At 36.3% G+C, this 25021-nt stretch overlaps 1 protein-coding gene across 11 annotated transcripts in view; it reads left to right on the top strand.

Moving 5' to 3' along the window:
• The first annotated feature begins 10787 nt into the window (after positions 1–10787).
• LOC123528812 (filamin-A-like) overlaps positions 10788–25021 on the top strand; it is a 128932-nt gene continuing 114698 nt past the window's right edge. For 9 of the 11 annotated variants that reach the window (XM_053521782.1, XM_053521789.1, XM_053521788.1 and 6 more), the window contains exons 1-2: positions 10934–11069; positions 16840–17301. In XM_053521782.1, coding sequence (XP_053377757.1) covers positions 16965–17301 — 337 coding nt within the window. In that variant the 5' untranslated portion in view covers positions 10934–11069; positions 16840–16964. The other 2 variants (XM_053521783.1, XM_053521784.1) reach the window with 2 other exon arrangements.

Consider the following 25021-nt stretch of genomic DNA (forward strand, 5'->3'; position numbering starts at 1 on the left):
TCACATGAGGGGACTTACGGTTTGCCGTCCCGTCTGACCGTCCATCAGTCCGTCCGTTAGTAGGTCACACAAAGGTGATCCTGTGATAACTTTATAAGTACAATATGTTTTTCATCAAACTTGATAAATGGATAGATGGTAATATGAATCCTTTTATTGCTATGACAACAAATAGTCAAAAACTAGGACAAAAACGGGTTCTGCGAAAACTTTAAAGACACAATAGAAATATACATAAAATTTGGCAAATAGGTATGATAAATTTGCAGAATATGCGTATTGTCATCAACAGTGGACTCTGTCTTAACTTTAAAAGTACAAGAGATTTTTTTTGTGGAATCTGGAACATAGATATCAAGCAGTATACATTTATTTTGTCTGTTTATCCACCAGGTCGTTCGTCCGTCTGCCTGCCCATTTATCAATCACAAAAGATGAATCCATCGTTTACTTCCAAAGTATAATATTTTTCTTTCATGAAGCCTGACTTAAATTACAGATTGTAGGTTATTTAGAGAATATGCAGATATTTCAATTTAGTTTCAGTATAGTTATCGTGGTCCCTGTGGAAGCAAATATGACATATTTTAACACACTGGGTTTATGTGCAATATAACAACGCAGCAAAGCACACTTCTCTACTGATTGTTTTCTTTCTTATATTGGTGTAAATTTAGATTAACTGCAATAATGTGATTTGAATGCCAGAAAGAACCATATAATTTTCATTTATAATAAATGGTCAGTCTATGCCTCAGTCTCCTCAAATAATGTTGGTTTTGAGACCAGACGTGCAAACTATTGAGAATATGTTTGTTTGTTTTGGGTTAGTGCTGTTTTTCAACAGTATTTCAGTTATGTAACGGCGGGCAGTTAACCTAACCAGTGTTCCTGGATTCTGTACCAGTGGTAGGGTGACTTCGGCCAAGAAAGTCCACTATTTCTAGGGGTAACCCGGACACAATTTTTAACAAGGCATGTTATATACCGAAATGAAAGTTTGTAGATTCTGAAAGTGCCTGCATAAATTGGCATAAATGGTGGCGAGCTGGGGATCCAAGATAGCGTCCAAGATGGCCGCCATAAAATGTAAAAGGTGCTTTAAAAAACAAGAGGGCCAAGATGGCCCTAGGTCGCTCACCTGACAAACACACCATAAAACAATATATTAAACAGTGTAAACATGTTTGACCTAGTGATTTCATGTAAAAATATATTCTGACCAATTATCATTAAAATTGGAGCAAAAATATTGAGTATAAGTAAGTATTTTCTTTGATTTGATCAAGTGACCTAGTTTTTGATCCCAGATGACCCATATTCAAAATTGACCTAGATTTCATCAAGGCTATCATTCTGACCAAATTTCATGAAGATCAGTTGAAAAATACAGCCTCTATCGCATACACAAAGTTTTTCTTTGATTTGACCTAGTGACCTGCTTTTTGATCTTAGATGACCCATATTCGAATTTGACCTAGATTTCATCAAGATAATCATTCTGGCTTAATTTCAGGAAGATCAGTTGGAAAATATAGCCTCTATCGCATATACAAGCTTTTCCTTTGATTTGATCTAGTGACCTACTCTTTGACCCCAGAAGCCCAATATTCGAAACTGACCTAGATTTTATCAAGGCAATCATTCTGACCAAATTTCATGAAGACCAATTGAAAAATACAGCCTCTATCACATACACAAGGTTTTTCTTTGATTTGACCTATGACCTAGTTTTTGACCCCAGACTATCCATATTGGAATGTGACCTAGATTTCATCAAGGCAACCATTCAGACAAAATTTCATGAAGATCAGTTGAAAATGTTTTGCCTTTATCGCATACACAAGGTTTTTCTTTGATTTGATCTAGTGACCTAGTTTTGGACCCGAGATGACCCATTTTCGAACTCGGCCTAGATTTCATCAAGGTTATCATTCTCGCCAATATTCATGAAGATCAATTGAAAAATACAGCCTCTATCGCATACAAAAGGTTTTTCACTGATTTGACCTAGTGACCTAGTTTTTGACCCGAGATGACCCATTTTCAAACTTGGCCTAGATTTCATCAAGGCAATCATTCTGACCAATATTCATGAAGATCAATTGAAAAATACAGTCTCTATCGCATACACAAGGTTTTTCTTTGATTTGACTTAGTGACCTAGTTTTTGACCCGAGATGACCCATTTTCAAACTCGGCCTAGATTTCATCAAGGCAATCATTCTGACCAATATTCATGAAGATCAATTGAACAATACAGCCTCTATCGCATACACAAGGTTTTTCATTGACTTGACCTAGTGACCTAGTTTTTGAACCGAGATGACCCATTTTCGACCTCGGTCTAGATTTCATCAAGGCAATCATTCTGACCAATATTCATGAAGATCAATTGAAAAATACAGCCTATATCGCATACACAAGGTTTTTCATTGATTTGACCTAGTGACCTAATTTTTGACCCGAGATGACCCATTTTCGAACTCGGTCTAGATTTCATCAAGGCAATCATTCTGACCAATATTCATGAAGATCAATTGAAAAATACAGCCTCTATCGCATACACAAGGTTTTTCTTTGATTTGACCTAGTGACCTAGTTTTTGACCCGAGATGACCCATTTTCGAACTCGGCCTAGATTTTATCAAGGCAATCATTCTGACCAATATTCATAAAGATCAATTCAAAAATACAGCCTCTATCGCATACACAAGGTTTTTCTTTGATTTGACCTAGTGACCTAGTTCTTGACCCGAGATGACCCATTTTCGAACTCGGCCTAGATTTCATCAAGGCAATCATTCTGACCAATATTCATGAAGATCAATGGAAAAATACAGCCTCTATCGCATACACAAGGTTTTTCTTTGATTTGACCTAGTGACCTAGTTTTTGACCCCATATGACCCATTTTCGAACTCGGCCTAGATTTCGTCAAGGTTATCATTCTGACCAGTATTCATGAAGATCAATTGAAAAATACAGCCTCTATCGCATACACAAGCTAAATGTTGACAGACAGATGACGGACGCCGGACGACGGACGCCGGTCATTGAGCAATCAGAAAAACTCACCTGAGCATTGCTCAGGTGAGCTAAAAAAAAAAAAAAAAGGTTTTCTTCATTCACTTATGATGAAATAAACTGCTGGCATGCACTGTTTTGTAGAATTATTGCAACACACCTTTCATGAATTTTAAAACATTTAAATTGTTACATTTAAAGGTAAAAATATGTCAAAAGGTCAAATTTCTGCTAAAAATACAAATTTTACCCATTCATTATCACTTATTTGTAGTTTTGAAAATTAGAACTTATAAATCCTTTTGAAAGAATTCAAAAAATGGCACAAAAAGAATATCTGATACAAAGAATGACAATTATTGATGTTTTACAGTAAAACTGTTGTTAAAGGTACTCATACTAATGTGACTTAATATGTGCATTACAAGCTGGTAAATAGAAAAGTACTTGAAGAAACTGATACATATGGATACATGTGTCTAATTTTCATCCTCAAGTTATGCAGATATGAAAAACAAAAGTTGTGGTCAGTTTCTAGTTATATTTTATGTTTTGTATTCCCCCAAGGACATTTGGGATTTTTTATCCTTTATGAGGTCAGAACATCAGAATAGCTACACATTTGGTTCATTTACTGTATATTATTCTGTATATTAGTACATTTATTTATCCCCCCACCAAAGGTGAAGGGGATATTAGAAATGCTCTCCGTCCGTCCGTCCGTGCGTCCGCAACGATCTTTGTCCGGAGCATAACTCCAAAAGTACTTGAGGGATTTTCTTCAAACTTCATACACTGATAGAACACATTGGGAGGAAGTGCAGTGTGCAAGAACAATAACTCTACCTTGCCTATTTTCTGAGTTATACCCCTTTATCTTATTTTCTTAAAAAATTTTGTCCGGGGCATAACTCCAAAAGTACTGGAGGGATTTTCTTCAAACTTCATACACTGATAGAACACATTGGGAGGAAGTGCAGTGTGCAAGAACATAACTCTACCTTGCCTATTTTTTGAGTTATTCCCTTTATCATATTTTCTTAAAACATTTTGTCGGAGCATAACCCCAAAAGTACTGGAGGGATTTTCTTCAAACTTCATACACTGATAGAACACATTGGGAGGAAGTGCAGTGTGCAAGAACAATAACTCTACCTTGCCTATTTTTTGAGTTATTCCCCTTTATCATATTTTCTTAAAACATTTTGTCCGGAGCATAACCCCAAAAGTACTGGAGGGATTTTCTTCAAACTTCATACACTGATAGAACACATTGGGAGGAAGTGCAGTGTGCAAGAACAATAACTCTACCTTGCCTATTTTTTGAGTTATTCCCCTTTATCATATTTTCTTAAAAAAATTTGTCCGGAGCATAACCCCAAAAGTACTGGAGGGATTTTCTTCAAACTTCATACACTGATAGAACACATTAGGAGGAAGTGCAGTGTGCAAGAACAATAACTCTACCTTGCTTATTTTTTGAGTTATTCCCCTTTATCATATTTTCTTAAAAAAATTTGTCCGGAGGCATATCTTCTTCATGCATGGAGGGATTTTGATATATCTTGGCACAAATGTTTACCACCACGAGGCGGAGTGTCATACGCAAGAACCAGGTCCCTAGGTCTGAGGTCAAGGTCACACTTAGAGGTCAAAGGATACAAGAATAAAAAACCTTGTCCGGAGCATTTCTTCTTCATGCATTGAGGGATTTTGATATAACTTGGCACAAAATGTTCCCACCACGAGACGGAGTGTCATGCGCAAGATCCAGGTCACTAGGCCTAAGGTCAAGGTCACACTTAGAGGCCAAAGGTCAGATACAAGAATGACTTTGTCCGAGCATTTCTTCTTCATGCATGGATGGATTTTGATGTAACTTGGCACAATTATACACCATCATGAGACGAAGTGTCATGCGCAGTTCCCTTCTTTAGAATTACTTCCCTTGTTGTTACTTTAAATAGCTTTTATTGTAACTTTTTCATTACTAGTCATAGGGAAAAATCGAGACCACTTTTCTGTAGTACAACAAACATGCTAAATCCAATTTTGAGGTGTATTTTGACCAGTCTCTTCCTGATAAAGATTTTTGTGTGGACTTGCAATTTTTTTTTTTTTTTTTTTTTTAAAGATTAACTTCCCTTAGTTGTTACTATAAATATCTTATATTGTAACATTTTTATAATTGACCCTAGGGAAAAAACAAGACCACTTTTCTGTGGTACAGCATAGATGTTACTCTCCAGTTTTAGGTGTATTTTATTAATTTTATTATATTATAAGGTATCTACCTAATAAGGAGTTTTTTTGTGGACTTTAAAAAACAAAAGACTTACAATGATTACTAAACAACCACAAAATTAACATTCCATTTGCAAATACAGCTGCTAGAGTAAAGAAATTTGCTTTGACGGGCATATATTGTGACATTCTGGCACTCTTGTTCCCTGTTAGCTTTCCATTCCTTCTTTTTACAGTAGCCATATAGAAAAACATCATAGCTATACTGTTCATGAAAATTAATAAAATTTAGCAGTAAACCACCTCACTACTGACTTATTCTTTCTTCCACATCTTAAAACCCCTGATGCGGACCACATCCTTCAATTATGATATGCCCGGTGGGGGGATTAGCCATGTCTGACATGGCTCTTGTTTATATTTATTATCATGGACACGGATTATGTCGTATTATCCATAGACAGGTTTTCAATGGTATTCAATTATTGTTCGCATGTTGCCGCAAGCAAAAATTTGTATACAAAAAATAGAGTATATTTTTGCATAACTTGAAATATACGCGCCTTGATAGAACATTATAAAACGTTTTTAAAACGTTTCGACGATGTCACTGAAATAATTAAAAGTCTAATAAACCAGTTTTGCAGGAGCTGTAAAAATAAACATCGTCATATTTTCCAAAAAATTATATAATCATATTCGGTTTTAAATGTAAAAACTGAAAACAAATTGACACTATTACCCTGCTTAAACATAAGAAAGATGACATATATAAACTATTTCTTCAAACCCCTTGTTTAATAGTTGACTGATAATCTATCCCAAAAGGGGATATGGTAGGTTGACAAAATGTCGCCCCTTTTTCGTTAGAGAAAGGGGCATCAATCCTGTGATGCGTGTATATGGTCGCACGGTCACATTTTTTACAACGGTGTCCCTTTTTAGTGTGGTTAGAAATATTCAGTGGGAAGGACTCTTAAGTGCGCTGAGGTTACAATTTCTCAGTGATCATTGCTAATGATCAATGTGGAGTGATCACAGCTCTGGGTACTTTTCACAGAACATTGATCATCTAGTAGTGTTCACGGCACTGTGAGTACTACTTACTGGGTAGTGTTCTTGGTACTGTACTGTGAGTATTGCTCACTGGGTAGTGATCACGGTACTGTGAGTTCTGCTCCTTGAGTAGTGTTCACATTACCATGAGTACTGCTCACTGAGTAGTAGTCACGGTACTGTGAGTACTGCTCACTGAGTAGTATTCACGGTACTGTGACTACTGTTCACTAAGTAGTGTTCACATTACCGTGAGTTCTGCTAACTGAGTAGTGTTCACGGTACTGTGAGTTCTGCTCACTGAATAGTGTTCACGGCACTGTGAATACTCCTCACTGAGTAGTGTTCACATTATCATGAGTACTGCTCACTGAGTAGTGTTCACATTACCGTGAGTTCTGCTCACTGAGTAGTGTTCACGGTACTGTGAGTACTGGTCACTGAGTAGTGTTCACGGTACTGTGAGTACTGGTCACTGAGTAGCATTCACGGTACTATGAGTACTGCTCTCCGAAAACGAACTTAAGGACATGTTTTTGCATAAATACTTTTGAAAATTGTCTTGAAATCATATGCTAAATTTATACTTTTACCTATCCGATATTTGAGTTTTATGATTATTTGCCCTTTGACCTTTAATCTGCATAATAATTTTAGGCAATTTATGTTAAAAAGATACTCATAAAATCTGAATATCGTAGTAAACTATTAAACAGAAAAATAATTAAAATTTATATGAAAATGTTGACATGATGGTATGTTTAAACGTTGTAGTCATCATTACTTTTGAGACGACCATCTTGGACGCCATCTTGGATTTCTCAGGTCGCCACCATTTATGCCAATTTATGCCGGCAGCCTGATAAACTTCAGACCTTTACGAACATTTTATATAACTTGCCTTGTTAAACATTGGGTCCGGGTTCAACTTTTTGAATGGCCTAATTGTCGCCCTACAACAGTACAAACCTGTTTTTCAGCAAGTAGCTGCCAACATCTCCATATGAATCAGAGGTTGAGGACCAATGGTTTCAGACACAATGTCTTTATCAAATCGTCATGGAGAACATACGCTTCACGCGGAGATTAGACTCATGACCCCGTGATTCGTAGATCTGCGCTCTCCTAATTGAGCTAAGCGGGCGGATGAGAAATAATAGAATTGTGAGAACGTCATATCTTCTAATAAAACTGTGGCATTGATTAAATTAAAACAAAGATTGATCAAAACGACATATGCTGCTGACAGTCAACTTGTTTTAAGCAATCCCGCCTTATGCTTCTTTTGAAGTGAAACAAACACAGTTGTTTAAAATAATTTACACGATTGTGATAGTAATTTGTTTTTGACGGGTGTATAACAACTAGGTATAAAGATTGGGTGCAGCTTCACATGCGACCACTGACTTAGAATCACTTGTCCCTTACCTCTGTGATTTCGAAACCCCGTTGGGGATGAAGACTTTTATTATCAAGTGGATTTAACTACCAATGCGCATGCAGACTCGGTTGCTTTCAATTTTGTCAAGGATATACGCGGGCAGTCAGAGTCAGATTTAAACTTATGTTACGTAAATTAATAAGTTGTGCTCACAAAACATAAATATGGTGGTCTAGTGGGCAATGTGACGGCCGCTCAGCCCGGCGGTCTTTGGTTTCGTGTCCCACTGGGATCGCATAATGACACAAGCACTAGCACCGTGTAGTCTGATCATGGTCTGCACTGTTCACCATTCAGTCAGTATCTCTTTGGTAAGCACCTCTTTTAACAGTTAATGTTACTGTTTAAAGTGAAAAATGGACAAGTCCATTTTAGAAATTTAGCAGGGTAAAGGATGCATGATTGCAACTGGAAAAGAAGTCTCTCATACTATATCAGTCGCACCATTGTCTTTTGGTAAATGTGTCATCATTCTTTTTCATGTAACTTTGACAGTTTTTTTTTCAACCAATAACAAGGACACGGCTATGTACTTTATGTTTTTTTCACATAGCAGGACAGATAAAATTTGAACAAGTTTTCATAATTGGGACTCTATAGGAAAATGGCACAGTTTCCATCATAATGTACAGGTTGGCGAGTTTCCTTCTCAACAAATGTTATGCTGATCTTATGACATTATTTGGAGTTAATGCTAGTAAAAATATTTTGTTGTCTACATGATGGTAACGTTTCTTTAGAGTTGTCTATAGTTGTAACGAATTGCCATATATCATTTCGTTTTCAAGGCCCAGTCAGTCATTATTCTAGATTATCTGTATAAATAACGCCGAAATATCAAACATGCAGAATTAACTTAAATCTGATCTGATCTGATCTTATCTTTTAAATACATGCTGTTTCGTTATTTATACATTTGCATTGATATAGTAGACATGGGTAAGGAAGCTACTGGAATATAATTCATCTAAGAAGTAGTCAATCTTACTAACTGTCACGTGATGCACGGAATGAAGGTCAATCCTTTCATAAACAGAATCACAATTTTGAAGACACTGTTCACATGTGCGGTTCAAAACTGTTACAAAATACTCCACCATCTTTCTTTCTACGCAAGATTAAAATGGTCTAAGAATAACTCTCGAAAAAACCCACAACGGCGCTGTTGTTTATCTCTAAAGACTGCCAGGAACTCGTACACATGTGTTATGATTCATTCAGACACCTAGCCATAATAATGAAAAGTACAAACAGGCATGAAACTGTCTAGGGAGCGGTCTGGCTTTTTTCACATATAGCATATCAAATATGACATTGCAATAACCAAAAAATGAGGTAGAATTCGGCTAAATAAAGAAAAGTGGGGGAAAATCTATTATCTTTATTCAACTCGTTCAATTCATTTATTAAAATGCGTCACTTTATTAAGAAAGTGTTGTTGTTTTTTTTAATCAGAAAAGATTTAGATTCTTTTTAAAATGTAGTGACAATTTTAACTAAATTTATTGACCGAAGAACATTAAATAGCCATCCCACCCCTAAACTTTTCTGTTTTCTAAATCGATGCAAATATAGTTCTCTTTTTTTGTCTTGCCATTATAGATATAACAAATAGGAAATGATTCACGCTATTCATTTCCCAATATAGGAGAATATTTGTTGACTTAAGGTCCTGCGGTCTCCTATATACTAGTATATAGTTGTAATGGTGGTAAATGAAGAGTTTCAAATATGTGAAATACTCAAATTAATACTATATATAGGAATAGGTTAAAACTATTAATAGCCAGGATTTTGAATTATGCAAAATATTATCTGAGCTGGAGCATTCATTTTTTACATGGAAAATGGGCCAAATAAAATAGTTATAGAATTATTAAAGGTGGTCAGTCACGTCACTTAAGCAAGATTTGGTGACAACGTATTCATGTAGAGATTTATTTAAGGAACAAAAGGCCCATTACATATACATGTATAGTGTTCGAGACTTGTAATAAACACATGTTTTATTCTTTTTCTTTTCTTTTAATAAAATGGTGATATTAACTCCCTGTATTATGATAATATTTAAAATGCTGAATATTTCTTTTGTTTTCAATACAATTTTTAGTTTAAGAATTGCATTTGATAGATAAAGGGATATTTCAACAATAAGTTTTAAAACTGTGTGCAGTTTCAGAATTCACTTATTTCCAAAGAGAGGTAGTAAAAGTACTTTTACAAAATTGCATTTGTAAAGAAATTAGGTGTAATGAATAATTGTAAATAATAGTCCTGATATTCAATATACATGTGCTTAAATAACTCATATCTCGGCTGGACAACCAGGATAGAAAATCTTATCTAAAAAGTACATCCAGTGAAAATCTAGCCTGTCATAAGCGACTTAAAAAGATAAATTAAAGTTTCGAAGAAATCCGTGACTTGACTAAAATGAAACGCTTCACCTTTCAGATAAACATAATATGATAAGGGTATACTTTATTAGTCCCTATTTCTTAAAATTAACGAATGCAACAATTGAAGACGCAGAATATTTCAGTATTTTTTCTCTTCCTCCTTCTTTCAAGGCCAATCAAGAAGATGGTTGTTGATAAGCAAAGAGACATAATCTTAATAAACTGTCTATAAGATCGCAAACAGCTGGCACAGTCTGAGACTATAATAGCTCGAACCTGGCGACGGTTACTCAATAAAACAAAAGATCGGCATAATCTCCGGAGCAGACAGATCATTCATTAATACCTTACGCAAGTTATCCATTATTAATTATTATTATCAGCATTCAGTACGAACCGCAGAGATCGCTATCGGTCAAACAGGCCCCAGGACCCTACCGGCCCTCCTGCATTGTTATAATTTAGTCACTAAACACCCCATGCATCTTGTGTTATCTAATTATTAGTATTATGCCGGTAAAAACGCACAGGTAATGACAGAGCGCCGCGTGGCGTATCAGCTTACAGAAGCTTTCCAAATTTGGCGCATCCATCTCGGCTGCCTACTCGATTCTGGCTATGCTTATCGGCAATACTATCTACATAGCATAGACTAGTTATAAACTAGCGTTCTATGCATCGCTAGGAAACCGGTGTTTTGGCAAATCATACATAAAAAACTCACTCTACTTTCACCTTACGGTTGTGTATAATAGATTCTGTAAGTAAATATTCCGGAATATTCTTCCGTCTTTTCAGGTTTTCCCTGTGTACTGTAACACCAGGGCTTATAGCTAAGGCTTCACGTTTCGGAAATAAGGGAACTACAGTGTGTTTTTGATTTAAATTTTGATACAATACAGGTATTGTTCTGCTACCTATTCTATGGATTAATTTAAACCGTGTCATTTGCCATTTTTCTCACTTCATTTACTAAACCGATCCATCATTTTAATGAATTTGTTGTTGATGTGTATTGAGTCTGGATTTATTATTTTTGTTGTATTTTTTCCTTCTCATGCACTCTATGATTAGTGTACTTGATAAGGATTGGTGTTGTATGTTGAAGTGGAAATAGCACTTTTAAGTGTTTTGTAGAGAAAGGGGTTTGGTAGGTATATATACTGGTTAAGTTTTTGACGTCCGGAGATAAAACACTTTTGTGAAGTGTTTCAAAGTGGACGGTAGCTGCAAGTCGTAAGTTTATTTATTGCTTCTAAACTGTTTTCCACTAGCTGTTTATTTTGAAATTTTATCAGCAGCAGACGATTTTTGAGAACTTTGGAAACACATCGGTGTTTGTTAAATCAGCTAGCACCTAGATTGTTGTACTAAATTCAGTTATATCTATTTTGAATTTTATGTTGTTAAATATATAAACTAACTAACACATGATCTTTTTGTAATATTCATGTATAGAAATGCAGATTCGTGTTTCGGAAAGCCCAAAAAGGCGCTGCGACGCCTTTGAATGATAATCATGACATTTTTGAAAAAGATGCTTTAAAACATTTGTTAATCTCAACTTCCCGTCGATTTTGAACTGATTACAGTATTTTAGATAAATTTTATTAAGATATATACGTGATCAACATTTGAAATTATTTCATTTAGAGAAATTCTAAGGTTTGTGTAGAGATATATGCTGTATTGAAATACATATGGGACTTTCCATGACTAAACCTGCATTAGCGAAAAAAATACCAAAATTAAGATAACTAATTGTTCAAGAATATACTTTTGCCTTAGAAATTTAAAAATTTGAAGAAGTTATCACCCTTTTTTCAAGAATTACAGTGTATGTATTATAATTTACATTATTTATGCGACAAATCATTTATATCACTAACCTTGATATCATATATTTTAATACGCATTGTATTTGTAGATTGTTTGAAAATACTTAACTGAAAAAACAACATAACCATGTGTTTTTGGTTTCGTTAAAAAGGCCTTTTGCTAGGAAGCATGAACTGTCTTCTCATAGTGCATTTTCGGTCGTCATGGCAACACATATAACACTTTTATTTGTAAAATATCGTAGAAATTGCATTGTCTTGGATAACTTTATTACAGAATAGTTTATAGTTTCTGCAAGAACATGAAAAGAACAGTTTTTTTTTTATTCTTTCAAACTATCTTAAGACATTTATACAATAATTGTATCATGCATCGATGTAATACAGGTTTTTCTGATGGAATCGCCATTATACTTATATACATGACACTCTTTCTGTGTGGTGTAATACAGGCACTTCTCACGTGCATATTATATTATATACATGTCTGTAGATTCCGTTTGCATTAAATGATGCCCAAGTAGAGCATGGTGGCGAAAGTTTTGCCGTCTTTACAGCATATAAAATCCTGGCGGATTAATTTGTTTGTGTCGTGACTGCATTTTTGAAGATATGACCACTTAAAAGATACTATATTCCCTACTTGGTAGTGTCTATTGTTCACTTAGGCTGCTTGTCATTTTTCAGCTAATTAGACATTTCATGAATAGCAAATTTATGATTGATCATTGAGTTATTTCCTATCTCCATCATCTAAATGTCACTTGTATTCCTTGTGTGTGGTGAAATAGGGGAGGTAAATCCATCCCTCCTGTCTAAGGTACAGTTGAAACTAGACAAACTTTACAAACGGCGTTGTTTTTGCCAAGCGGGGTAAGTAAGATAGTCGTACAGAGAAACAGCATTATCCAAGGTCACTTACCCGTCCTCGTACTCGCTTGGGGGCAGGACCGGGTCCAGAAATATTTGATTGGGGAGCAGGGCAGGGGAGGGGCGCACCGGTTTAGGACGAAAGCCTCATCGGCGAGGGGCCCAGCGCCGTGTTGGGGTAGATACGGGAGGGACCTCCGCTGGTGTTACGGGTGGGGGTAGGGGTGGGGGAGGGGAGTCAGAGGGTTTCCCCTGGGAATTTCTGAAATATGGAATTATGAAATGGTAGCTATTTGGGCATTTTTGGTCTAAATTTTTAAACAGGGGTGGGAGTACTCCCGTCATTTAAGGAGGGGCAGGGTGGTCTCTCCCTGGAAATTTTGAATTATAGGTACGAAATGGTGGCTTCTGATGCATTTCTTGGTCTGAAATTTGAGAAAATATCATTCCTTAGCGTGTGTGTGAGGTGTTGCATATGTCATCACCTCTGCCTAAAAGACCGTGTTGTTACTACGCATTCTTGCGTTCTATGCACTGACAGTTACAGACAGTGACGAGACATCAAAGTAACCTTTGAACTTTGTTAGATATGCACCTCAGAATTAACATAGCCGTGTTTATAAAAAAAATTCCGACATGTGGGTTTCCCTCTATTAATGTTAAAGCAACTGAGTAGACTTGGTTTTAGTTTCATGTCATACTGAACCGCAATTCCCTGATGGGCACCAGTGATGGGGGTGGGGGTGGGGGGGGGGGGGGGGGGAAGAGAAGTGAAGGTTGTCATCATCAAACCCCACATGCATACACATTCTTTTAGATATTTTCTCTTGAAACCCGCTTTTTGAACGCATGCTATGCACCAATTCAGTTACAAACTAGATGTGTGTCCATAGGACACTGGTAACCCCGCTTACTGTCATCGTGTGGTCAAATGCAATACTAAATAAACTGTCATATATCCTTGGATGATGGTCCGGTCGGGTTGGGGGTGGGGGGGGGGTGTTCAGATTATTTCAAAACAGCATCAAGAAACACAAGATAAAAGAAAATGTGTGTGCGTTTGTGGGAGGGGTGGGGGGGGGGGGGGGGGAGCGTAAATCCAAAATGTAACCTCCCATGTACAATAACGTTCCTATAAATTTCGTGACTGTAGGACAAATACTTTTAGAGACACATGCGACACAGCCTTTCAGACTAGCTATGCAAATGTTTGGCTAAGTGAAGGGCTATAACTCTGGTGTTCTTGAGGGAAATCCCAAATATAGCCCCAGGTGCATTTCACAGTGCCTTCTAGTTCGACCCTTGAAGTTCGAATTTTCTAGTTAACTTTTTAAAGATACGATATCTGTAATTAGTATAGTAGCAAAATCGTGTTCTAATTCAGGGGAGGTCATTGTGGTAATGGCATGGAACTATCCAGTCCCGCTTGCATTCGTAGTATTCAATGTTGTGTTGTCAGGTGCAGTCGAGTGTCCGACAGATATACATATCCGCTTGTGGTTAACTTGTGGTTAAATTGCGATTTTCTTATTTCATCAAACACAAGTTTCCACTCATCATAACAAGAGTGTGTTTATCAGTTTTTGTTTTATTTAGCTATACATGCGTCAAAAATGATAACTCTCTTATTAAGGTTTGATTTCCCGGATAAACATGACGCGTGCTCTACGCATATTTATTCATATGTCTGACCGTGTTGTTCTTGCGTAAGCCTCTGTAGTTGCGTTGTTTACAGTTGAACATTTGTATGTAATTAATATAAATCATGCAAAATACACGCAATGGTGCACATATGATAAAACGTTTTGTTTTCCAGTCCGCTGCAAGCTTTGGACTTCGCGTCTAGACACTTTTAAAACTGTGTTGCAACAGATATGATCCGAACACTAAATACGCAATTTATGTGACTGACTAACTTGACCTTACATGATATCATATTGGATTAAGGATAACTTTTTATGCCAATTAGCACAAATGCCATAACTAAATATGTAGTTTTTTTGTTGCACTAACGATTGAAGTTTAAGTGTGACCTTGACATTCAGAGGATGTCTGAGGGATGAATGAGAGTTAGTATCGACGACAAGCGTTTTTCTGTCCAAAATCGACCAAAGACGACATCAAGAAGACATCTTATAAACACATATTTGATGCGACATGTTCATAAAAACGGATATCGATTCATTTAAATAGACAATTTCATCAAATGTGAAAATATTTAGGGATGGACGTTATTAAAAATGCAAAGTTTTATCAGAATACTTAAATGAGTGACATGCATGATTTGACACCTAACCAGTGTCATTTAAGGCTGAAAACGAGCCTTGATCTATCGTCAGATGAACAGCATATGAGCCGCGCCATGTGAAAACCAAAATAGTGCGTTTACGACCAGCATGGATCCGGACGAGCCTGCGCACCCGCGCAGTCTGGTCAGGATCCATGCTGTTCGCTAATGGTTTCTCTGATTGCAATAGGCATTGGAAGCGAACAACATGGATCCTGACCAGACTGTGCGGATGCTGGTCGCAAACGCACTTTGTTGGATTTCTCATGGTGCGGCTCATATTTATCTGACATGTTTTGTGTTTGACCCAAATTCTTCTTTCGAGGAGAATAAAGGTCAGAACCACAGATACTTGGGGTTTGGACCAGCTACGACCCTGCCCTGGTCTACAACTTGGCCAAATGCAACAAAGAACATTGAACATCATCAAAATATAGACCAGGACAGGGTCGTAGCTGGTCAAAACCACAAGTATCTGTGATCAGATGCACCTTGAACTGGAGTGATCTGACCACAGGTGTCTGAAGCTCAATCAATAAAACATATATGCAGGTTAGATCTTTTTCATAGTATATTAGGTGGGTGGGGTATGGTAATGCATATATCTATTGATAGAGCTTCAAGCGCCTGTGATCTGACAGAAGTATACATCCTTCGTTAAATCGGTTTTATTTTATGATATCTTTAATTTAATATAATGAGATCTTTGATTATATTTTATAATATGTATCAAAGATTTTTGGATACCACAAAACAAATTTAAGATATCATTAAAAAGAATTAGGGATAGCAGATTTTTTTTTACATCACTAAATTTATTTTAGGATATCATTAAATTAATTATGGATACATTAAATTCGAACTTAGGATACCATCAAATGACTTAGGCCAACTGATAACCATAAATAAAAATACATTTGGATATCTAAAAATCGATATTATAATGTCACCATATAAGTTAAAAATATACAACTATACTAACGTGAGTTATTGATATCCATAAATCGAATTTAGGATACCATAAAATCAAAAATATTTTGCGGTATCCTGAATGATTCATTGATATTATTAAATGCATTTTGTGATACACCTTTAGGCTTACTGTCCATATGGACGGACAGACAAACAAACATACATACATACGACGTGAATCCTTTCATGATTAAAGGGTGTTATTGAATCGAATCAAGGATATGAAAAAGTATAAATTGTGTGATTATCCTTAAATCATTTTATGATAACACAAATTACATTTTAGAAATTTATGAGAATTGTACGTGATATTATTAAATACGCTATAGTTTAAGATATCACAATTAAACATTTGATGATATCATGAAAGGAATTAAGGATATCACAAAATGAATTTATGATACATAAAATAGTGAACCACTAAGGTTTATTATTTCTTTGGTTTCTGACAAGCTGACACGTTAAGTACTGCCCATATGGACGGACAGACAAACATATATACGAATCTGTCGTGTCCCATTATTCCTTCGCACGTGTTAAGTAATTATGACAGAAACAAGCTACAATCATGCCCTTATTTTGTGCATGCATTATGAATGAATGAACGAATTTAAACTATTTGCGTTATTTGAATAATGCACAGCTTAAGGATAGTTTACATATTACTTCAGAATATGTAAAAATGATAAACATTTGTCTTTTCAGGAGGCGTAGGACAGTAGCGTACTTTAAAAAGACCGCGTCCATTCATCAAGTGAATATTAATTAAGTGCGACAGGCACAGATTGGCTAATCTATTTTAAACTCGACACGCCCCCAAAACCGTAAACATGAGTGCATATGACGAAGAGCTTCTCGAGGAGGAGGACGAAGAAACACCGATGGCTGAAAGAGACTTGGCAGACGATGCCCAGTGGAAGATTATCCAAAAGAATACGTTTACAAGATGGGCAAACGAACATTTGAAGACGGTAAACAAGAATATTGCAAATTTGGATTCGGATCTTTCCGACGGATTGAGATTGGTGGCATTGGTAGAAGTTTTGTCGGGAAAGAAATTCAAGTTCGTAAACAGAAGACCAAATTTCCGTACGCAAAAGTTGGAAAATGTTACCATGGCATTGGAATTCCTTGAAAGGGATGAAGGAATTAGAATTGTCAATATCGGTAAGTTGCTAATTTTGTCATCTGTAATGTTGTCATACCTGTAACCGGTCTGTGACAGCTAAAACACATGTTGACTAAACTGCCATTATTTTCGGATAGGTAGAGAGTAGGGTGTGTACTTTGTTAACCATACTTCCCTGTGTGCCAAACTTTTCTCCATATTTTAGGCTATACAGTTTTACATGGGACAGTGTACAAAACGAGCTAAGTAGATGGCAATTGCAAAAGTTCTATGCTTCTGTTTTGTACACAAGTGAAATGACATGAGTTTGTAGGCCATATGCAGTAGAGCCAATGCAGTAGCCTTGCAGTAGGGTTAAGGGTCATGTCTAAGCCTTTAGATACATCATTAGATTGCCGGCCTACGGATCGTGTGATCAATTGTTTTATCCCTGATGAGGACTTTGGTAGTCACCTCTAGGCATATTAGACAGGCTCGTGCTGTTAATAAAAGGAAAAGGTAAATTTTATTTACCGTCTCTTTGTGAAACGATGAACATAAGCTCTGTAGAGCTTTTGAATGACCCTATTTTAAGAACTAATAAAACCAATTGATTATACCTTACCCCCAGCAATTTTCTGGTACCCATTTACAGCTGGGTCGACTGAGGCAGTCATGAAAAGGTGCCTTGCCCAAGGACACAATGCAATGGGAATAGTCAGAAATCGAACCCGGGGCTATTACCTCTGTAGAAAAGCCTCTTAGCCCTCTCGACCAATGCGTCCACATGTTGTTAGCATGGAGGGTTATTCTGGAGAGCTGGTCAGCTCTGAAAAGTAAAAGGGGAGAAATGTTGTGACACTGTGACAGTAGGTAAAAGGCAACAACATGCAGCAGCCTTGCTGTTAGATTAACCCTTAAGTGACTTTGAGATTGTCCACCTATGAATCATGAGGTCATTGTTCAATCCCTGGTAGGGACTTTGGTATTTTCTCCTCCATGTTTACTTTAATACTTTACACTGGGCCAATTACAAAATTATGACTACATATAACACAAGCCTTTAACACAACATAGACATACAACACAAGGCTGACATTTATAGACTGTTCATATCTGAATTGCATCAATTTATGAAAATGATGCATGACTGTACATGCAGTAGTAGCAGTTACATTTATGTTGTTTTTATTTCCTCATAAATCACTATAAGGTGTTGCCTCAGTCCAACTGTGTAAACCAATATATTTAAACATTCTTTAAATACCCAATACACTATTAGTTAAGTATAAACATTACTATGTATGGTAAAAGATATGTATTGATTAAAATATAGGACAGGTAAATAGTACTACCAGGTGAGAAAAAGAGATAGAAGTACTTAAAATAAACAGAAGAAAATACACAGTTTTTACAATGTTTGCAAAATTCGTCAAATACACAAATTCTGTTCCTTCAAATTATACTACCATAACCATACATGGCAGATAGGTCAAACACATGTTCTACTGATATAAAAGATATGAAAGCGGAAAAAAAACAACATTTGTCACATTGAACATTACTGAACTAAAGTTATTTTGGAAAGCCTGTTTGCCCAGTTACGGCAGTATAAGAAAGAGTCTGTGCGATAAGGTCATAACCTTGATATAGGGAGGTCAGTTAGCTCCCATAAGATTTATCCCACAAGCATAATCTGAAGGCCAGAAGGAAGAGGTTATTTATTTTGTTTTGAAATTTGGACCACCAGTAAAGTGCCTTAGCAGTTTGACATTTTGTGCATTCAGATTGCATGTCACATTTAATAGGCGTACCATCAAAAGATTTTTAATGATAAAAGACTCTGTAGGTTGATTTAATTGACTTTGTTAAGGTGAATGGAAATGTTTTTTGTTTATGGAGAAAAGTAAATGAGAATCTAACGTTTGACCATTTGGTCAGTGATATTTGATATTTTTCTGTAAGGCCAAAATCATCCCAGAAAATTATGTTAATTACAACACTATATTAAACATGGAAGAGGGGCATGGGGTGGGGGTTGGGGGGGGGGGGGAGATTAGAGTTTTAATTGATCAACCAGTATCAGTCATAAAATGAGAATTACTATGGTAATTAGTTGAATCACATTGGGCACTGTAATTGCACTGCAGAGATTAACCGCCTTGATAGCCTATTGATAGAGCGTACACTCCGACTGAGGGACGTTGTTGGTTCGCTCACTGGCCCGTCATACCAGAGAGTCCAGTACCAGTAGCTCCCGAAATGTTTTGAGCTCAGCATTAAAGGGAAACTTCTACTCTCATACCCTTGTAGTGATGGATTCCGCCAGAAATGAGGTGTCGAGAGCGATTAATATAAGTTGTAGAGGTTGCTGCACAATTGTTCTAAAATGGATTAGTATATAAAAAAATTAGTATATACCAGCTGCAGGGATTGAGGGGTGCTGGTTAAGAAAAATATACTTGAAATGTAGGTTGATTCCTGTCTCAGCCATTCGTAGATAAGTGATGATAGTTACCTATCTGAGACTTTGTTTTGAGCTTAGCCTAGCTTTCGGTTCCATCTTGGAGCCTTCATCAGGGCGGGCGGATGTCACGTGACGCTAGACCTTCCTCCGGTGTATAGGAAGGTCTTGTCATGTGATCATCTATCGTCATGTGACATCGGCCCGCCCTGATGAAGGCTCTGAGATGGAACCGAAAGCTAGGCTAAGCTCAAAACAAAGTCTCAGATAGGTAACTATCATCACTTAAAAATATACTTGTTAGTTTTGCTAAATTTTAAATAAAATTTGGTGAGAAAAACCAACTTGAATTGCTTCCCAGCTGCTGTTTGTTGTGATACATTACTCTAATTAATGTATACCACTTTTACATGATCCATTATGTTTATCTGTGCATTGATAACTATATTTATATTATCTTTAAATATTTACTTATTTGAAGAAGGTCTAGCCTACCATACTATCAATGGAATTAGACACAAATCACAACCATTCCTATTTATTTTTGTTAAAAACATTTGGCAGGGTGGGGAGGTGGGGTGAGGGATTTTCTTCAAGGAATTTTATTATTTAATTTTAGATTTAAAGGTATCTTATTATCGGTACAATGAAAAATTGCTGCATCTGAATTTATCATTTTATATTAGTGACAAAATTCATTCTAGGTTCCCTCAATAAATGCCATTAACTATGTGTCACTTCCAGTGCTACAGAGGATGCAGTACTACCTAAAATTGTCACAGTATTTGCAAGAAGAAAAAAAACTTCCAGAAAGATCATTTCATTATAAAATGACTTGGGCCAATACTGAAAAAATAAACAGCAGATCTTGCGAAGATTGTCAGGAATTTTACACCTGCCAACAAGTGTTGTCATGTTCATATGAAGAGATACCGCACTGTGTTTGGGATGTCATTGATTTCTACTCATCTTATTCTATTAAATTATGTGATCAATAATTCATTAATCACTTGCCTACCTGGTGATGCTGGTCATCATGTTGTTGACTGAAAAAAAAAGTAAAGTGGCTGTATACAAATAATTGTAATCATTTCTGTTACTGTACCTCCCTCCATTCTCAGGACCCCTTCTAAGCCCTTACCCTGCTAAATTTCAATAATGAACTTGTCCATCTTTCAGTTTGGACAGTACCATTGGTAACTGTTAAAGGGGGTGCTTACCAAAATGATAGTGACCGAATGGCAAACAGTGCAGATCTTGATCAGACTGCACAGGTGTGCAGGCTGATCATGATCTACACTGGTCGCAAAGGCAGAATAAGTCGTGTCCAGCATGATAAGGGTTAATTTGGGGCTAATGTCTTTGCAGTCTAACAGTGTCTTTTGGCACTACCCTATCTGTTGATATGATATAGCAACAACTGGAATGTTAGAGGAGCCCTAGAGCTCATTTACTTTTCTCAATACATGGCTTAGCCCATATATGGGCAAATTAAAAAGTAGGTCAAGTAAAGCATGTCACACGATAAGTCAGCTAGACGGGTATTTTCTAGTATTATTTTGCTTATAATCAAGCATTTTACAGGTAGGCGTTGGTTCATCAATTGCACTTGATAATAAGTTTCTTTCAAAACAGAAGAGTTAGTGTAATCCATTTAAAGTAGAGCCAAATAGAGTCGAAAATATGAAGAGGATACAAAATGTCATTTGCACACTTAATGGGTCACCCAGGGTGGTGTGTGGGAATAGGTTTTTATTGACAGTTGTATTTCATGTTTCTGTTTGATATTCTCAAGTTTTTTTTTCTCTGCCCATTTTCGCTGCAAGGAAAAGAATTTGGTTTTAGTCATCAGAATATTTGGACATGTAGATGTATGCACACCTTAGTATTAATCCCAGTATGAACAGGGAATATGAAGTAGCAATATCTCAAGATTTATGTAAATTATTTCAAAATTAAGTGTCAGTCATGCAGTCAAATGTTTATGCTGTTTAACAGGTATTCAGCTGTACTCATATAAAAGTATGAATAAAAAAATTTTGATTTGTAACTGTAATAACGATATTTCTGAAGGGCATGCAGTCCATTTGGACTTTAATTCTAGCTTAAAACAGACTCTGCATTGTACTTTTAAGGGGTGTTTTAACATGAGAATGAAGGAGATTTAATTTTGTATATATATGCACTTACCAAGACAAAAACTAAATTTTATGGTATATCGGCCCTCTACCTGTATTAAATGCATAATTATAACAAGTTTGAAAGGAAACAAATGCTTATCAACATGACATATTAATTTCATTTTAGTTCTAGGCTTTTAACACATTTTTTGCTGTAATAGTATCTGCAAGATGCCACGGAATTTGTTTGAGCCCGCACCGTACTTCAGTGTGTATGGGCACCCACTAATCCCTTGGGATTCTGCAGATATTTTAGCCCTGGGGATTCTGCAGATCTATTGCTAATTAAATATGATTATCTTCACAAAACTGTCTTTCTAGCAATTTGATTTAAAAGTTAAAGGTAACGTACTTGTAAATTTATATTAAAGCAAATGATTCATACATACCTTTAACCGTTTTAAATTTTTGTGAATTTTGCATTGAAATTTTAAAATGACCGTTGTGCACAAAATAAAAGGTTGTTTATGGCAGGCTTTATTTTGTCCGCAACTCGGCGACTGTCATGCAATGCTGTAAGCTGACACAGTGACTCAGCTTCTACTCCCAATAAAATGTTTATGTACTAGTTTTGTATAGTATTTCTCTGTCATCAAATATCACCTACTAAACAAGGTATAAAGTACTGTAACAATACCTGGTTGTTTCCTAACAAAGTTCAATTTTATGGTAAATTTCATTTGGACAGAAGACTTGCATTAAGTATTGCTATTGTACATTTCGTTTAAATTTTTTGGGGTTGTCGGATATTTTCTTTGTTCAGTTTTTGTTTCTTCAGTACAGAACAAAAGATTTCATATTTGGTCGCGTTTTAGTCTATATGCTAAATATTGAATCTTTAACAAGCTAACAACATACGTTATAGGCATAAAAAGTTAGAGGTCTTAGGGAACAAGGTTACTTAGCCCACTTGAGCACCCCTGCCTAGGCAGTTATAAGCAGTCGAAAGGGGCCTTCGTGGCTGAGTGGTTAAGGTTGCCAACTTCAAATCACTTGCCCCTCATGGATGTGGGTTCGAGCCTCACTCGGGGCGTTGAATTCTTCATATGAGGAAGCCATCCAGCTGGCTTACAGAAGGTCGGTAGTTCCACCATGAGGTGCCTGCTTGTGATGAAATGGTGCACGGAGGGGCACCTTGGTCTTCCTCCACCATCAAAGCTGGGAAGTCGCCATATGACCTGTAATTGTGTCATGCAACGTTAAACCCAACAAAATACATAAATAAAGAAATAAATAAAAAGCAGTCAAAGAATGACTAAGGGTTATAACTATGGTGTAATACAGTTACCCAAATGAAAACAACTTTTTTTTTACTTTCTATGCATTTTTAAGAAATGGCATTTCAGGCTGTGAGTAATTTAGGAATTTTCTCTGTGAAAATACTTTGCCAACTAGTTATTAATTGTAGGTAGTGCTTATCAGACCTCCACCTACATTATGATGTTATTTTTCAACATTCCATCAGTTATCTCCTGCAGTACATCTAAGGTTACTCATACAAGGCTTTGGATAATCCTGCTCAGAAACAACACAGCTGCTGCAACAAGTGGTAACACTCATAGTCATAAATTCTTTCAACATTTGGCAGAATAATAAAAAAAGTAAGAAAGATGGTTTGATAGTAGCCTGGATCATCTGTGCGCTATAATCACTTGATAATCACTCGCACCTCGCTGCATGTAGCAGGTTCAAACCTTGAACTTACTTCATGATAGGAACAGGGCTTGACTTTAACTTCCAAAGGGCAACTTCAGCTATTTTTTTTACTTGCCCGAACCCGATTTTTGGTTGCCCAAGAGTAACATGGTGATATGATGAGATATTACAACGCAATTTAGCAACAAAAACAGTAGTACATGATTTCTTGGGATCTTTCATATATTTCGCTTGCCCTACGGCGACTGAGTATGATTTTGTGCCTGCCTGCACTCCACTTTTACCTGCCTCAGGCAATTATAAGGGCGGTCTTTAAGGTCGAGCCCTGAGTAACCTCTACAAAGCTTTCTGGGCGGATTTCATTTAGTTGGTGGGTCTAACTGATCTGTGCTTGCCTGCATCTGGTATATTGTTTGGAAATTAACCCATAACCATGCCAAATTTCTATAATGAATTTGTCCATCTTTCAATTTGGACAATACCATTAACTGTTAAAAGGGATGCTTACCAAAAAGATACTGACTGAATGGTGAACAGTGCAGATCTTGATCAGACTGCTTGGATGTTCTGTATCTACACTGGTCGCAAAGGCAGAATCAATGTACAGCATGATAAGGGTTAAAGAACTAATAAAAACTGACAAGTTGCCATTATATAATAACCTTATCTGTCTGTGTGATTTAAAGCTTGACTGAACAAACAAATAATACAATGTATAATTTCAAATGTAGAGTAAATCTAGTTCAACTGCTTATTATGGACATGCTAATTCTACAAACTTTTATTTTGAATGTACCGATGTGAAGTGTATGTGGTTCTTATGTACGTATATAGACAGCATTGTGATTAGCATAAGTACAGGTTAAATACAACTTTCAATAGTATCTTCTGTCGACTAACCCGACCTTGTAATGGGATTTACATGGTGTGAAAAATGACCGCCTTGTTAGTCAAACCTGTCTGATAAAATGACTAATGTCACTGCACTGGTCAGTTGGTATCTGATCATAAATTGTTTACCTCAAGGATTTAAATTTAGGTAATTTTTGGGCAAGTACTTGAAACATAAAGTTTTGTGCTTGACCTTTGGTTTAAGAAAAGAGGACTTAATAGTATTTAAGACTTTTTTTTCAAGTGTAGCATAAAATATGTTTAGGCTTTTAAAATCATTGACCTTGGGATGTACATTGTTATAGCTCCTTCCCCTAAAAAAATAATAAGTCACTGTTATTGCCCAGTCATATAATGCTTCATGAGGTTAAGGGGTATTGCATGAAAAAAAGCAGACATGAAAAGTTACTTTATATATACCATCCATTGATAAAGAGAGATATCATTGATTAAAATCTGAATCATTTCCTATACCAGCCTTTAATCACTTGTGTTAATATTGTGTTACCTGAATTTATATACAAAAAAGTTTGTTACCAGAATTTATATATAAAAAGAGTTTTTGTCTGTCTATTTCCTACTAGTCAT

This window comes from Mercenaria mercenaria, chromosome 13, assembly GCF_021730395.1.
Source record: "Mercenaria mercenaria strain notata chromosome 13, MADL_Memer_1, whole genome shotgun sequence".
In the NCBI taxonomy this organism is placed as follows: domain Eukaryota; kingdom Metazoa; phylum Mollusca; class Bivalvia; order Venerida; family Veneridae; genus Mercenaria; species Mercenaria mercenaria.